At 43.2% G+C, this 16,073-nt stretch overlaps 3 protein-coding genes across 6 annotated transcripts in view; 2 read left to right on the forward strand and 1 right to left on the reverse strand.

Moving 5' to 3' along the window:
- Positions 1-4,049, forward strand: part of LOC135487228 (uncharacterized) — a 50,299-nt gene extending 46,250 nt beyond the window's left edge. For all 4 annotated transcript variants that reach the window (XM_064770730.1, XM_064770731.1, XM_064770729.1 and 1 more), the window contains exons 5-10: positions 154-325; positions 981-1,081; positions 1,346-1,453; positions 1,612-1,647; positions 2,036-2,137; positions 2,431-4,049. In XM_064770730.1, the coding sequence (XP_064626800.1) occupies positions 154-325; positions 981-1,081; positions 1,346-1,453; positions 1,612-1,647; positions 2,036-2,137; positions 2,431-2,718 (807 nt within the window). In that variant the 3' untranslated portion in view covers positions 2,719-4,049. The remainder of the gene's footprint in view (positions 1-153; positions 326-980; positions 1,082-1,345; positions 1,454-1,611; positions 1,648-2,035; positions 2,138-2,430) is intronic.
- Positions 4,050-6,681: 2,632 nt separating this feature from the next.
- LOC135486455 (DNA-directed RNA polymerase II subunit RPB4-like) lies at positions 6,682-8,470 on the reverse strand. The gene is made up of 5 exons (XM_064769248.1): positions 8,331-8,470; positions 7,931-7,988; positions 7,434-7,556; positions 7,218-7,313; positions 6,682-7,033 (listed from the first exon to the last, which is right to left on the reverse strand). Exons 1-5 carry the CDS (start codon positions 8,398-8,400, stop codon positions 6,955-6,957), a joined length of 426 nt encoding a protein of 141 aa, XP_064625318.1. The 5' UTR covers positions 8,401-8,470; the 3' UTR covers positions 6,682-6,954.
- A 1,317-nt stretch (positions 8,471-9,787) lies between these two features.
- On the forward strand, positions 9,788-14,169 carry LOC135486207 (uncharacterized). The gene is made up of 5 exons (XM_064768862.1): positions 9,788-10,290; positions 12,062-12,151; positions 12,459-12,539; positions 13,195-13,248; positions 13,624-14,169. Exons 1-5 carry the CDS (start codon positions 10,168-10,170, stop codon positions 13,726-13,728), a joined length of 453 nt encoding a protein of 150 aa, XP_064624932.1. The 5' UTR covers positions 9,788-10,167; the 3' UTR covers positions 13,729-14,169.
- The last annotated feature ends 1,904 nt before the right edge of the window (positions 14,170-16,073 follow it).

The following is a 16,073-nucleotide window of genomic DNA, read 5'->3' on the forward strand; positions in this document are numbered from 1 at the left end:
TTCATATTTTGCTGTGATTTGGTGTAGGCCCTACCAGTAATCGAATCCATTAACCATTAACATTTATGTCGCCGAAAATTCAATTTGCATTCGGTCCTTTTGCATTTGTTTTCATGTACAGTATGCTGAAATGCTTTCATTGCCTGATTTCAGATCTCAGGCAGTGAGTATGCAGAGCTAATTAAGATGATTGGTCGGGAGGAGTATGGACAGAAGATGCCCTGGATCTATTCAGCCGTCCCCACCATCGTCCTCCTGTCTTTCTTCGCTTCCTGGTGCATTGCTTTCATTTGCGTGATCGTCCTCTATCCTGATAATACTCCTGGTAAGTAAGACGCCTTGCAGACAGGAGACATACTTCAACCTGTGATAATCATCACTGCGATTAGTGAAAAAAAGATTGCATTGCATGTCTGCTGAGAAAATTAGTCATCGCTTGGTTTGTTATTTCAACTTTTGTTGCATGCGATAATTACGGCAGGTCACAGGTCACAATAGGAATTGGCTGTCTGCAGGGACTCAGGGTCTGTATCTATGAGATGTTCGGGATGATCCAAAAACTGTAGATGAAGAAGAGGTTGTTATCTATCAGTGTCAACCAGCTGCCGTGAACAGATTGTATGAGATTGGTGATTAAGTTGGTACCATTGAAGGGAAACAGCTATCAGTGTAAATAAAGAACTACATTGTATTTGATCATTGATGACGTGATAGAAAGAAAGGGACGGTGACATGTAGATCTTGGTGTCAATAATAAGACGTTAGAGATATACCGAGGTCATAACAAGGAAATCGAGATCCGAGTTGTAGATAACAAGCTGTAATTGGATTCTCAGTAAATGAGACAGTCCAGCCATCTAATAGCAGGACATAAACAACACATGAATCTGAATAAAAGGTGCTCTATCCTTGGTCTCTAAGCCACCTAAAGGTTCTTTTTCTTCGGTTGCCGTTCCATAAAGATCTTGCCCATCTTTCAGGTACTCTTCCTGTGCGCCTGTGTGTGTTTGTCCTGCCAGCAATAATGATAGTGGGGGGCTGCTTTCTTCGATGGCGAGCAGTAAAGATAGGCAAGGAAAGAGTGAGTACAGGCGTTGCTTCATGGCCCATCTGTATGCACCCAACGCACAGTTGAGGATGCTTCCTGATTCCCTGTTCCAGTTTGGCCAAGTCCATTCAATTTCATTTCACACCTCGTTTCTCTTAAACACATGATTTGTAAAATAACCATGTCTTATAATGATGACATTATGTCTGACTTTATGTGTCATAAAGGCTTTTCATTCGTTGTGACTTGATGCAAGCTGTCGCTATATTTTCAATGTTTTCCCTCTCTCATTTACAGTATTCAATAGCAATGTTCAGTCGGAGCGTCCAGTCAAATAAGGAGCTTTTCAAACGAGCAAAACCTGTGATAGTCTCAACAGCAAGAACAAAAGATGACTTTTTCAATGTATCCTTTATCGACCAGTAATAGGCTGGATATGCCATCGCCATTCATGTACGATGCAGCTATGAAATGACTTTAACTTCTAGTTAGTTTTAACTTCGACTTTAACGTCAAACATGAAGAGACCATAAAATACAGTTCATTCCTTGACTTCAGGACAGATATACTTTCTTTATTATCAGCGACAGGAATGTATAGTAAGTAATCGGTGGTCCCGATCAACGTGTTAGCACATTAACGGTGCCTGGTCACCGTCATGAAAACCCAAAATTCTTGTGTTCCTCCTCACAGTATGTAAGCCACCGTAATTGGTAAGCTGTTGCTCGTGAGTGTTTAACGGGATGTTGATCAAAACTCCTTGAAAGATCATTTCGGTAAATCGTCGGCGTTGAAGAAGCGTTGAAAGACAAGTGACATGGAGCTGGTGATAGCTAGATCAGAATGCACAAAGTTCACTTGTTGTAGTCACAGTGAGTTTAACTCGTGATAGAGCTTTTGGAACTGGAGGAACTGGAGGAGGTACCCAGTTCAAAATCCGGCAATGGCAATATATGTTTTTAGTTATCTGAATATTTCCCGTTCCAGGAGCACATCAACTTGTTTCTCCATCATTGTACGGATCGAGACATTATCAAGTTATCCCGGTTGATTGAAGTCTACACATCAAGTTCAGGATACTTAGAAGGGGTGAGTATAGAACAGAAACCTGTATTAGTGCCCAGTTGAAAGACTGTGTGAGGGAGGGTTTTTTATTCTTGCCTCTGTCCCAACCGACAGTCAGATGACAAAAATTGGTTCTGCATTCATTTTGTTCCATATGTTACCACAACCATACAGTTTCTCACATTTGGTTGTATTTCATTGCCTCCCCTGAAGGTAGCTAGCACTGAGGCTGTTGCTGGTTCTTGCCTTCAATAACGAAAGTTGCAGATAAAATATGGCACTCATGATTTGTCTCAGGTGTCAACTTTTCCTTTCAGACGAATATAGCTGAGAGGCTTGCTGTGATGTTTAGTTCTCCCTATGCCATCCAGATGGTGTTCAAGAAGCTACCCCACCCGCTGGAGCAGCGCCATACACGACGACGACAATGCTTGTGTCAGTTTGTCGAGGAATTCCTGACGGCTTATCTTCCATGTCTGCGCCACGAGGGGGCGTTTGACGTCCGACACTTACAGATTCTCTTCCTACGCTATCTGAACTGTCAATTAAAACCAGATCCTATCATTATGCACACATTAGGAATCGGACTTTCTCATATTCTATAGTTTGAAAAGTGGAACTCGTTTCCTTTTTGACAAGTTTTTTCTGGTATTTATTTCTGCCTGAAGATATATATACAACTTTAAGGCATTTATGGCACGATCTTGCCCTTATCAACCAGGTACGGAGATCTCCTTACACCTTTCCAAGGACCTTCCATGAAGAACTAGTTCTTTGGCCAAGACACCGGCAAACTGAATGAGCAAATTGGGTCTGGGAGAATGGTCATTAGTCATAGGCCACAGGTTGGTCATGGATGGCCCTTCGGGGTATGTTGCACTTTGGAAACTTCTGTCTTGAAGGTTGCAGCTTTGATCTATGCAGGCATCTTCATTTTCTGATAAAAATCAAATCATTCCTCCTCGCTCTTTGGAATATGCACTTTAGTTGTAAAGCTCATCAACCTAACTGTATACCAAACTCTAGTGCGTAATGTTGTTGCAGTTAGAATGATTGCAATGCCATCTCTTGGCATCGATTAGTTTCCCATCAGTTTAATCGGTCCGTCATCTCTTGTCAATAAAAAAGAATGCTCTAATGTTAATTGAATGCTGTTCGTGTTTCGTTTCTTCGCCTGTGCCATTGTTTTATACACCAGTATGATTGATTGTTTAACACTTTCATTGCAGGATTTGTTTCAAACACTAGTGTTAATTTGAGTTGCTGGAACAAAACAATATCCAAATTAATCGCGTGGTGATAGAATCTTCATGTTGTATAACTTTGGAACTAAAAGTCGAACATTTAGTTGAAGCATTGTTGCATTTATTTCATTGTAAGGTTGAATGTTTACGTTTGTCATTAGTGAATTGTTGAAGTGTTTTCATTTTCTTGCGAGTTTTCTAAAGGTCGGGTTTTGAAGGATGGAAGAAGTGCTGGCACTAGGTGCTGAGAGGTAATCTGTCAGAGATGTCTGATTGTACATTTAGTGAGTTTCGAATTGAGGAGTCTCTAGGTATGTGCCTGACTGGTAAATAACAAGTTAAGATATCAACGAAATTTGGGTTCAGAGAAGTTGCAATGGAACCTCGCTTATTAGTCCGGAAAGCTTTCTACTAATACCATGAATAAATAAATAATAATGATGTATTATTCATGCTTATACACCATTAGCGTCTCAAGGTATCACTGTACAGAAAGTATATTTTGGCATCTGGGTGCTCTTAATTTGTTGTTTATTCCTTCACCTAATAGCTGCATTATATTGTTATTTGTGTCTTGGCAAGTCAGTGTCGATGTGACTACCGGGATGTACCATTTTGCGGATGTTCTTAACTTCCCTGTCTGAAACCTCAATATTGTTGGACATTTTGAATAAATTTGACATTTCTGGAAATTCTTGTTTTTGTATCTTATCATCACACTCCGGACGCAGTGGACCAGCCTCGTTCCTCCCCCTAAGGAGACCCAATTAGGATGACGCAATGGACTGCCCAGGGAGTCTACTTATTATAGGCCTGCATAGCAATGAGTGATCCTCTGACAGATGGCTCCATGATGTGGGACAATTATTGTTTAATTGACTTCATATCTAATTGTGGTATGACTACTCACGGGACACAACCGGTGTAGCAGTCTTAAATGTCCTCCTGGTAAAAAGTCCATACCTACTTTTTTGTGACGGATGGGTTCTACTTACCAATATCCTTGTCCCCGAAAAATCCAATCCTGGGACACTCAAAACTGTTACACCAGGTTAAGAGTAACTTCAACCCTTCAGTCTCTTGTATTCAGTAAATGGGATTTGGGGTTTAAACCATGTGTCTTGAAAGATGCTAGGCGGGTGTCTGCAACCCATACAGGGTATAGGAAGTATTCAAAGTGTTTGATTATACATAACACTGAACGTGTTGTGACCTCCGCTTTGGGAAAGGATGACGGAGGAGGAGATGTTTGAGATGATACCACAGGCAGACATGGATGGAGATTGACAAGGTAAAGACCTATTTCTGATAGTGTCCAGCTTATAATGCTGTTGGTTGTGACACTGTCATAGAGGAAGAGTTTCCAGATTGTGACCAGCTGCGTTGTTGGTTGTGACAACATCAAAGTAAGATCCTTTACGACAGCACAGTCAAACATCTCTTTTTTATCTGGACCCATCCATGGTTGCAGTTACTTTGCATTTCGTAAAGCCCAAGTGGCCAGCAGACCAGAGACCTAGATAAACCATGTCCTTCAGTGGGCACTTCTTGACCAGCAGGACACTACCTATGTTTAAAGGACAGCGTTCCTGGTTCCAATTAGACAATTTCATTCAATGTCCCCATTGAAATCAGACAATGACAGAATGTGTGGCCACTGGAGGATGAAAAGGGGCACAGATCGGGCCACCACTGTGGGTCATACCAGTGGATCAACTGTGGTTATTGTCCTCCAATACCAGTGGGCCACTGGGGGGCTGCTACTAGCTCTCGCTCCTCTCATTTGCCACCATTGCCGACTGATGCTGGCTGCCTGAGACTACCTCCTGCTTCACCAGCGTGGGAGACAGCTAGGAACCGGGCTTTTCGATGTGCCATCTCTACTGGGCGTGATATGTCTCCACTGGATGTTACATGTCTATACAGAGTGTGATATGAAGCTACAGGGTTGCACTATGTCTCGTTCGGATGTACTTTCTCTCGACATGGTGCACCATTATGTCTTCAGGGTGTGACAGGTCTCTCCTGGATGTGCCATCCCACACGTGAGTCTGTCATGTTCTGCTGGGTACCACATCTCCACTGGATAACCTATAGTATGATGTGTTATGTCGTCTGTACATGGTGTGCCTTGTCTCGACTGGATGTGTTATGTTTTTGCTAGATTTGCTCTGTCTCTATTAATCGTGCCATCTCCCTATATATGGTACACCATGTTTCTACAGGGTGTGCCAAGGCTCTACTGGATGTGCATGTCTCTGCCGGATGTGTTATGTCTCTGCTTAGCGGGATCTGTCTCTACTTAATGTATCATCTCTTTACATGGTATACCATGTTTCTACATGGAGCGCCATTCATGTGAATGTGCCTCTTCTCTCCGGCCAGGGTCTGACTGGTCTTCCCTGGATGTGCCATGCCTGGATGGAGTCTGTCGTGTTCCATAACAGGGTGTAACATGTCTCTATAAGATTGATGTGTCATGTATGGAAATTATTGATTACCGTAACTAAGCTAGACATGACAGACCAATGAATAGACCAATAAATAGTCATGCATGGTAAACTGTGCATGTCTGCAGGCTACAACATGGTCTTCATTGGCCATCAGGTTATGTCTTCTGTCGGAGTTCAGTCAAGCAGCAACTTGATTTAGAGCCTAAGGGTTTGGCATCATCTTGGGCGTGGTGCAACAAAAAGGTTTACAACAGTACCAGTCGTAAAGAGTTAAGATTGATGCTATAAGGACAATACGTCGAAAAAGACTGGCCTAATTTGTCACTGAACAGTCGGACAGCACACCCCCATACATCAAATTCCCTACATGAGAATGCGTGAGACAATGAGAGATAGAGCAAAATAAGAAGTCCCAACTAGACAGCGGGCCGGCCAACTATGCCCGGTATGTTTGTTACTGCCTCATCTCTCCAAGCATGTTGGCAAGATGGTGGGACGGTGAAGCCTGATTCGGTAAGGTTGTGATTATCTTATCTCTTGCACAGTTTTGACAACGCAGTACAGTGAAGCTATAGTAGAGCTGCCAACTTGATTCCATTTAGCCTGGTTGTGACTCTCCCGTCTCTCTTGCCGTTTTGAGGACATGCTAGAGCTGCCAGGCAGTTGGTCCGGTTGTGACTGTCTCATCTCACTCATTGTGTTGACAAGACAAGTTTCGTCCAGTTGTGACTCTCTAATCTCTACAACTGGACCAAGCTCACTGTGTTGCGAGGCAGTGGAGCTGCCTGGCCTGGTCTGCTTGTGACTATCGACTACTTTGACTCTCTCATTGTGTCATTTTTACAAAAATAAACAATATAAACTCCGATATTAGAAAGAAGCAATTTATATACGACATAAAATGTATTACACTTCAGATGATAAATGCAGCGTCCCACTTGTACAGACAGTCATTGTAGAAAGAAACCAACAAAAAGTATTTCAGTCCTTGGATATCACTAAACAATTGATCCTTTCCTATCATCCAGGCACAGTTCATTCAATGAATGTCCAGAACCAGCATATTCAATGATTGACTAAAGTAGTTCTCACAATAGTGTTCGCAGGTTTCAAGTCTCCAACCCGACACAGGTGTTCCTTGCCCTCAATACTGGAAACTCCTCTTGTTCTGGATGTCATCCTGTAAACTCTGAAGCTCCTCATCCTCAAACCGTCCTTCAAGACTGAAACAGAAGAGAAGTGTTATCACAACTTTGTTGACTAGATGGTGGGGAGGCAGACATAGAATCTTTCATGAGGAGAATGTCTTGATTGAAATCATACTACCAAAATTATTGAGAAATACACTAGGAATCATAACATTAGCTCTAGATTCTATTTTGATCATCACCACAGTGGTTAGCTCACCTTGGAACAAGAGCCTTCGCCTCTTCTGCAGTTTCTGGGCAGAGGTTGGCAAGAGCTGCCAATTCAAACTTGTGGAGGGTTTTCTGCATCAGTGCACTGGAAACAAAGGATGGGCAAGATGAAAAATACAACGGAAAGAGTAAAACATCACTCCTTGAGCAAATGAGGTTGGGGCACTTGTAGTGCATCATAACCCACATCATTCCCCTGACTTACTTTCTCACAGCTGCAATGGTTTCCCTATTTTTGAAACGACTAAACCGCTGAGTATAGTTGAGCGTCTTCATAAAAACTTCTGACAATTCCTGTTCCTCCTCCGCACTTTCATTCTGCTGTTTCCTGGAAAGAAAATAAGAATAGAATGAACAGAAATTCAAACAGGTAATGGTTGTCCAGGTGAAGAGAGGATTTTGTATGGCAACCATTTTGATGCAAGATGATTGAGCTAAAATGTGACATTTCAAGTGGGAAAGCTCAATGAAATTGAGATCAAGGTCAAAGAGGGAGGGCGACTAGGCCCGAGGACCAAGGCCCGGATGCTCATGGCACTTAACTGAAGTCCCAATAATACTGTATCAACCCATCTTTGCCTGACCTAAAAAACGTTTTATTCTTTTGTCATCCCGTCATGGCGCATCAGAACGTCAAGTACGTCCGTACTGGAAGCTGTCAGAGGAGTTGTCTTTTCCCTGGATTTACAAAGATGAAATTACCTGTGTTCTAATAACATCTTCACCTCCGAGATCAGCAGTGTCTCAGCATTTTCAAACTCTGTAATAAACAGGAGTGATCATCAGCAAGTTATTGCAAGTATTTAGATAGAAGAAGAAGAAAGAAGTCCCTGGTCCTCTACTCTAGCAAGCCCCTTTTTTAATTTGAGCACCATGATGAGTGATGTGAATTTCACTAGCTCAAAAAAAGCTTTTTATGTCATCATGGTCATGTATGTAGATTGTACATGTAGGCTATAGGCCTACATTACGATGAACTTTGGTGAAAAGTCAAAATAAACAGTCATGATCGCAAAACAATATCGATAAGATACGTCTCGATCACTTCATCATCTTGATTAAACATTCAAGATTCATAAGAGCTATTTATTTTATAAATTACCCTTCGGAAATTGTAATTCTGAGGCATCTTCTTCTTGAATATCGTTGGGTAATTGTGCAGCGGCGGCCATGTTGTTGCACTCAACAACGTCTACCAGCGTCCACCAGGTTTACAAGCATTTTTCAAGTCATCAAAATAAAATCTAATGGTCATAAAAGAAATAAGCAGTACATTTTCCAAATTTCCTGATTGTTTCATGACATTTGTGTGCTAGATTAGCTAGTTGTTGTCTAAAATGTACCAGCATCCAACACTGAATCGGCGGCCATGTTGGATTTGGAGGAAAGATAGGGCTTCCCAATCTCAAAAGGAGCCCTGTGATTTTAGATAATATCTCCTTTATCTAACACCCAAATGTCATGAAATTTTCAGGAAATGTGTTTTATGGTGTACTTTTTACGTTTATGCTACCCAATTTTATTTTGATGACTTTATACCCGACTTTAAACCTGGTAGACGCTGGTGGACGCTGGTTGACGCTGTTTAGAATGACCGATGTTGTTGATTGAATCTCCACTCGCAAGGTTCGCAAAGTGCTACTAACTGCTTAAACCTTTGTAACGGGTGGCTGCCATCTTGGTTCAAAAACCACAAATTCATACTTTTTAAGACTTTTCCTGGAATAATAGATTTGTCTGATTAGTCTTTATGAACACATATTTACCCTAACTATTAAGTGCTTATATAAATTTTATAATTTTCACTTGAATATCCGTGCATTTTGTTAAAATACGATCAAAACTTGAGAACTATTTGTGTATTGGCAGTGAACTGGCCGGAATATTCATACGTTCGTAAGTCGGCAGAGGTGCCCTAAACGATGTTACGTCGGTACCCAACTCCTAACTAGCCGAAAGTTTCTCGGATTGAGCCGGGAAACAGTCTGCTGGTTGTCTGGTCAGGTTGAGAAGACATTGACACAACCTTCAAAGGGTCTTTTAGCTGTACAAGACAACATTACACTTGCGTTCTACATTGGTGATACAAGACAACTGATTAGGTTGGAAGAATTTCCTAGCCCAGAGTCGCAAAACCCTTAGAGAAGCAACGAAATGAAGAGAAGCTGTTTAGGGAACATTTGACCCAAATCCCTTCAAGAAGTGAGACACCACTTCGGGGGAACGAGTGTGATGGTCCAAGATAGTTGGGGTCACGATATGAGTATCATCTAAATTGGTCTTGGAAAAGAAGTTATTTGCGTCGCTAACTTTTACTTATTACTGTTTTACCAACCACAGCGCCGGACAATGATATTGATGCGTCACCATACAATTTAAATCTCATCGGTCACCGAATAATGGTATAATCGGAATGTCGTTTTATTTCTTGTTATTTGATAGCGTCACGCAAGGGATAGTTCTTAAACATTGAAAGAGAAGTAGTTTACAATGTGGTTTATAGTTGGAGAACATTGTGCTTGACATAGTTCAGTGGAAATGCAGTGTTGCGCGTCTTGTCCTCTCTCATTGGCGGAGGAGATGGTAGTTGGCGCGGTATCAGGGTGTTACAGTGAGACACGTGGTCGCCATTCATACCGGGGCATTCATCTTTTACCCTACATCAAATATCATGTCTACTGACCAAACGCGGCTTCAACTTCAAAAGTAGCCTGAAAGTTGATATTTCGTTACTTGGGAGCGACAACTTGGAGAGGTTGTAGTGTACAAAGCGAGCTGACACAATACGGGAGCGAACCGACTTCTGTTGTTGAGTTGTAACACGAGCGTCACCCGATCAACGAAGGGATTTTCTCAAATCGTAGCCACCCTGGTGCGCCTACAAATAGGGAGGGATATTCCTTCGGACCTCATAACGCAACTTGTAAGGACGGAGTAGCATGCCAGGAGAAAAGACTGCCAAATCGACCATCATGAAGTGGACCGCAGTGATCCCGATCCTCGGCTTGTTCGCCCTGGCCTGCACAGTCACGCAAGCAGCTCCTGCACCTACACATACAACGGTAAGTCGTCTCATTTAGTGGCCATTAGTAGTTCGGAAAAACTTTTTTAAGAGAGTAAGAACAAACAAGGCCACATTTTAACTTGCCTTATTTTAATTATATTAGTTTTAAACAACTTTCTTAGAAGTCCCTTTTAGCGGACACTGTCGACTTGTCGGAAGAGAGAAAAAACGAGTTCTTGAATGAGAAAAAAAGGTATTCATCTGATACAGGAGTCAGGATATCGTCCTGGTAATAAGGACGTACCTTTAAACGTCGAACCAAAGGACGTTTTTTACAGTCAGAGAATGGTATAAGTTGCGGGACTGGTCCAATGAGTCTAACCCTTTCTTTGCTCGGTGTTACAAAGTTTGTTACAGCTTGTCATTGCGTGATACCAGTACATTCATCGCGGACATTCATCGTCCAAGAAGCTCAGTTAAATTATTTAAGAATGCGACTATAACACTTCAAATCCCATGTTAGGACAAGTCCGACAAACTGATTTTGAAATAAGAAAAGTTTTTTTAATGGAGCACTTTGTCCCATTTACATTATATTGTCCGTATAAATAACTACAAATTTACACATCTCAATAGAATGTAGTTTAGACGAGCCCCTCACAGTGAATAGACACATATTTTGATAGATTCCTTGTGAATGGAGCGACATGGTTCGGATGTCCTCAACGACAGCATCACAAACGTTAACAAGGAGGTGGGGAATTATTGAGGGCATTAATGGTACAGGGGTCACAGCGTTCACTATAAGCCTAATGATAGCTGTTTGTTTACATTAACTTTTGATGAAAGGAATCGCAGAAGTGACATGTTTTCATACGGAGTAGCCTACGTCGTCTATCCGGAGCTCGACGACATATGTCGTCTATCCTAAGCTCGACGAATTGCAAGACACTTCAAACATCTTGAAATGTTGTATAGTGGTATTATCCGGCCGGGTCTTCTGGTTGTGACTTTGTCCTGATAAGAGCAATATCAAAGTGCCTCCATCCAAGCTGATATTAAAGGATCGTGGATTATGCCCTTCCGTGACATGGGCTGTTAAAATGAGATCATCAAAGTTTATTGTTGAAAGAACAGGCATGCAAGCGCAGTATTACAGATGAAGAGAATTAGCATTTTAACAGCCAACAAAAGTGTACATCGTAAACTTCGGACAGAACTGGGACTATCTCAAAAGTGTCACGGTTGTGATATGGGCGTCTAATTAATATGAATTGTATCGACATTATTGTATAGCGTGGTGAACCCTCTTGCAGTGAATAACTTTGAGATATTTCACAACAATGGATAAAGGGGTAATGGGGTTAAATTGGTAAAATTGTTACATGATTCATCATGTTGACGCCACCCTCTGGGCAAACCCAAGTATTGATTTTAAATTTAAGTGGGTAATCCTTTAAGACAGATTAACGGCAGAGTTAAAAACCTTTTTGGCAAACGGGAGTCCAGTAATGTCTGATTAGTATAGAGGTGCATAGTAAATGCCCTTTCCAAAACTTTGTATAGTGTCGGAAAGTGTTTTTGGCCTATATAGCCGCCTTGTAAATGTTGAGGGGCTGCCTCCTCGAAGCGTTGTCACCAACGCCTGGATCCAACTTTGATCTCGGCCCTCGCCTTAGACCTGTCTTGCATTGTTGGACATGTCAGGAGCTTCCGCGTGGTTAGCCCTTAGGGTCACTGGGACACACAAGCATGTCAGTGCACCACGGCAATCCACGACATCCGTGAGGGGACTCCGCCTTTAATGTCCATCATATCTCTGCTTACAGCATCCGGACAGCCGCGCTGATCTCAGCAACTATGACGACGCAGTGGAGGAAACGCTTCTATCAGCTGTGAAAGCGGCAATTATGAAAACGGTAAGCACATAGTCCGCCGAGGCTGAGTAAACTCACGGGGACGGGCCTCTTCAGGGTCCGCAACCGACAGCACAGCGTCTGTTACGATGCGTTCGTCCATCTAATCGCCGATTTCTCAAGCAGACCATTGCTCTAACGGCCGGACCAAGGATAACCTCTCAAGACTATACATGCACATTTTATAAGAAATGTTGACATGGTTGTACAGAGTGAACACGAGTCTGTAAACAGAAGAGAAAAGGAAAACTGAAGCTCTCTTATTCTCACAAGAAACTCGGTGACCATTCAAAGTTCTCTTCACTTTCAGGGGAACAACTTTAGTGGAGAAGAATACGAGGCGATGATAAACCGAGTGTTGGTGTCGGCAACAAGGGCATTACTTCTCAAGGTAACAGAACGTTTCCACCCAAAATCATCACAGCATAGCCTACGGTAGCATGACGAGTGAAATTGCAGGTTATTTGTGATTCGGTAGGCGGAACGGATCCGACAGCAATCCTTTCAAAGCAATGACTGTTCCATGAAAAAAATACGATCATCATCGTAACGATATCACGCAGACCGTGGCAAAACTTTATTCCAAAAATAGAAATGATGGGTCTGCTAGAAGTCGATTATAATTAACCTATAGTGATCCTTTAATCATGCTGAACGTGGGCGTTTCAGAAGTTCAACGATCTCTAACCAAAAATGTCATCGCCTGCCGTTAACAATTTTCTTGAATCCTCTACAACCCATTCAGACCATTCACTACAACGGCGCGGCGTGTTCGAACAAATCAAAATATCTTTAAGCTAAATAAGGCGATGGCAACAAACCATTAAGTAATAAACATAAATATTCAACGTCCGATTGATGATTTATTGATCTGTTACCATTTTCCACTCGTTTTGTCAAAATGCTATATAGATAAATTCATAAAAGATATTTCGCGCACTTGGCCTACTTCTGAGACTATGATCTAGAACACCAAGTCCGAAGTACATGTATGAAATATTAGAAATCACAAGTAAAATTGTTCTTTATAATCCGGTACATTTCAGGCAGAAAGCTTAGACAGGGGTGCTGACTCGGCAGAAAGGCGACATTTACCGAAGGTGAGGTTTCTAAATAGGCAGGATCTTATGATGTATTGCTCGTCTCGAGGTAAAATGCGTAGTCAGGGAATGCTGATGTACTGTGAGATAGCAGAGACAACTACTGGTGACGTTGAGTAACTTACTCTGGTCTTCCCAGACTCCTACCTCTAGTCTCCCTTTAGAAGAATTGAAATGAACAAACCATTTTCATTCAGTGTTATTTAACTTCTCTTTGGTGTTTGGCACTTTCTTGGCGGACGGAGTTATTCATAAGAGTTACTTCCAAGGCGGGATGACCGACCAGTCCTGAACGGTTATGAGCCAGTCAGGTTTATTGGCATCGTGGCCCTGACTCCGGCTTCAGTAAGTTAATGAATGTATGCTCGTTTTCAGGAAAAGTCGCTGGGAGACGAGATTGAAGACATCATCAACAGAGATGCTAAAATGGCAGCGCGCTCCATGCCGCCACCATTTAGTCGATGGACAGGCAAGAAATAAGACATTAGGACGGAAGGAGTGAGGAAGATGAAGATGTGTTCTCGAGGGAGAGGGGGGATAAGGGAGGAGTCGTTGAGTTTATCTTAAGAACATCCACGAAACAGACGGGGCTGTCGTCTGGCTGAGATGACCAAGTACGGAAACAGACGCATACTCCGGCTCTGCCTCTTAGAATGACTTCATCATTGTTGTACCACATTCCACTCCCGGTTCTGGATGCCCATGGTCCTCTTTCTGGACTGAACCGTGACAATGGGCCATTCAAAACTTGGACCATCAGGCGGCACGACGCCTACAGTGAACGAAATCGGCATTCGTGGCAGGACATCATCATTGATACATAAAAACGGTCGGAGCCCTAGTTGTTCTTCCTCTGACACAATTTCAAATGAAATACGTGATGAAGTGTATATTGATAATAAAGGTTGTTCAAACCTCTCATATTTTTTTAACTCACACAAAAGAGAATTTGCTTTGGGCGTTCATTTTTTGTGCTTCTGGTCTATTTTGAATCTTAGTTTTTGCAATCGTGATACAGTTGTCTCTCCTGGTTCGTTTTGTGTCAGTGGCCTGGATACTATCATGGCATTTCCTTTGTCCAGTTATTTCATTCGATAACAGTCATTAGCCCAGAATAATCGTTGACAAAACTTCTGTTCAGTGTAAATTGATAACCGGAACATTGTATTGTGCGCGGTGGATTTCATGTTTCGGCATATAGCTGCAGATGGCATTTATTGTACCGTTTTGTGGGATCAGTGTTAGCTCTGGGCGATTGTGTATTGGGGAAACAACCCATCCTGAAGACAGATCAGTGCTGCCTCTGGGCGATGGTGGGAAACAACCGTCTTGAAGACAGATCAGTGCAGCTCTTGGGAATGGAGGAACAACTAATCTTGAAAACAGATCAGTGCTGGCTCTGAGCAATGGATGGAACATCTCATCTTGAAGACAGCTCAGTGCTGGCTCTGGGCAATGGACGGGACATCTTATCTTGAAGACAGATCAGTGCTGGCTCTGGGCAATGGAGGGGAATCTCATCTTGAAGACAGATCAGTGCTGGCTCTGGGCAATGGACGGGACATCTCATCTTGAAGATAGATCAGTGCTGGCCTGAGCGATGGAGGGGACAATCCGTCTTGAAGACAGATCAGTGCTGGCTCTGGGCAATGGAAGGGACAATCCGTCTTGAAGACAGATCAGTGCTGGCCTGAGCAATGGAAGGGACAATCCGTCTTGAAGACAGATCAGTGCTGGCTCTGGGCAATGGAAGGGACAATCCGTCTTGAAGACAGATCAGTGCTGGCCTGAGCAATGGAAGGGACAATCCGTCTTGAAGACAGATCAGTGCTGGCTCTGGGCAATGGAAGGGACAATCCGTCTTGAAGACAGATCAGTGCTGGCTCTGGGCAATGGACGGGAATCTCATCTTGAAGACAGATCAGTGCTGGCTCTGGGCAAGGGACAATCCATCTTGAAGACAGATCAGTGCTGGCTCTGGGCAATGGAGGGGACAATCCGTCTTGAAGACAGATCAGTGCTGGCTCTGGGCAATGGAAGGGACAATCCGTCTTGAAGACAGATCAGTGCTGGCTCTGGGCAAGGGACAATCCATCTTGAAGACAGATCAGTGCTGGCTCTGGGCAATGGAGGGGACAATCCGTCTTGAAGACAGATCAGTGCTGGCTCTGGGCAATGGAGGGGACATCTTATCTTGGAAGACAGATCAGTGCTGGCTCTCGGCAATGGACGGGACATCTTATCTTGAAGACAGATCAGTGCTGGCTCTGGGCAATGGAAGGGACAATCCATCTTGAAGACAGATCAGTGCTGGCCTGGGCAATGGACGGGAATCTCATCTTGAAGACAGATCAGTGCTGGCCTGGGCAATGGATGGGACAATCCGTCTTGAAGACAGATCAGTGCTGGCTCTGGGCAATGGATGGGACAATCCGTCTTGAAGACAGATCAGTGCTGGCTCTGGGCAATGGAAGGGACAATCCGTCTTGAAGACAGATCAGTGCTGGCTCTGGGCAATGGACGGGACATCTTATCTTGAAGACAGATCAGTGCTGGCTCTGGGCAATGGATGGGACAATCCGTCTTGAAGACAGATCAGTGCTGGCTCTGGGCAATGGATGGGACAATCCGTCTTGAAGACAGATCAGTGCTGGCTCTGGGCAATGGAAGGGACAATCCGTCTTGAAGACAGATCAGTGCTGGCTCTGGGCAATGGACGGGAATCTCATCTTGAAGACAGATCAGTGCTGGCTCTGGGCAAGGGACAATCCATCTTGAAGACAGATCAGTGCTGGCTCTGGGCAATGGAGGGGACAATCCGTCTT

This window comes from Lineus longissimus, chromosome 4 (genome assembly GCF_910592395.1).
Source record: "Lineus longissimus chromosome 4, tnLinLong1.2, whole genome shotgun sequence".
Taxonomy (NCBI): domain Eukaryota; kingdom Metazoa; phylum Nemertea; class Pilidiophora; order Heteronemertea; family Lineidae; genus Lineus; species Lineus longissimus.

Coding starts and splice junctions, on each gene's coding strand:
- LOC135486207 (XM_064768862.1), top strand. CDS start 10,168: ATGCCAGGAGAAAAGACTGCCAAATCGACCATCATGAAGTGGACCGCA. Junction 10,291..12,061: donor CTGCACCTACACATACAACG/GTAAGTCGTCTC, acceptor CTCTGCTTACAG/CATCCGGACAGCCGCGCTGA. Junction 12,152..12,458: donor AAGCGGCAATTATGAAAACG/GTAAGCACATAG, acceptor CTTCACTTTCAG/GGGAACAACTTTAGTGGAGA.
- LOC135486455 (XM_064769248.1), bottom strand. CDS start 8,400: ATGGCCGCCGCTGCACAATTACCCAACGATATTCAAGAAGAAGATGCC. Junction 7,989..8,330: donor AGAATTACAATTTCCGAAGG/GTAATTTATAAA, acceptor TGTTTATTACAG/AGTTTGAAAATGCTGAGACA. Junction 7,314..7,433: donor ACCATTGCAGCTGTGAGAAA/GTAAGTCAGGGG, acceptor CTTTGTTTCCAG/TGCACTGATGCAGAAAACCC.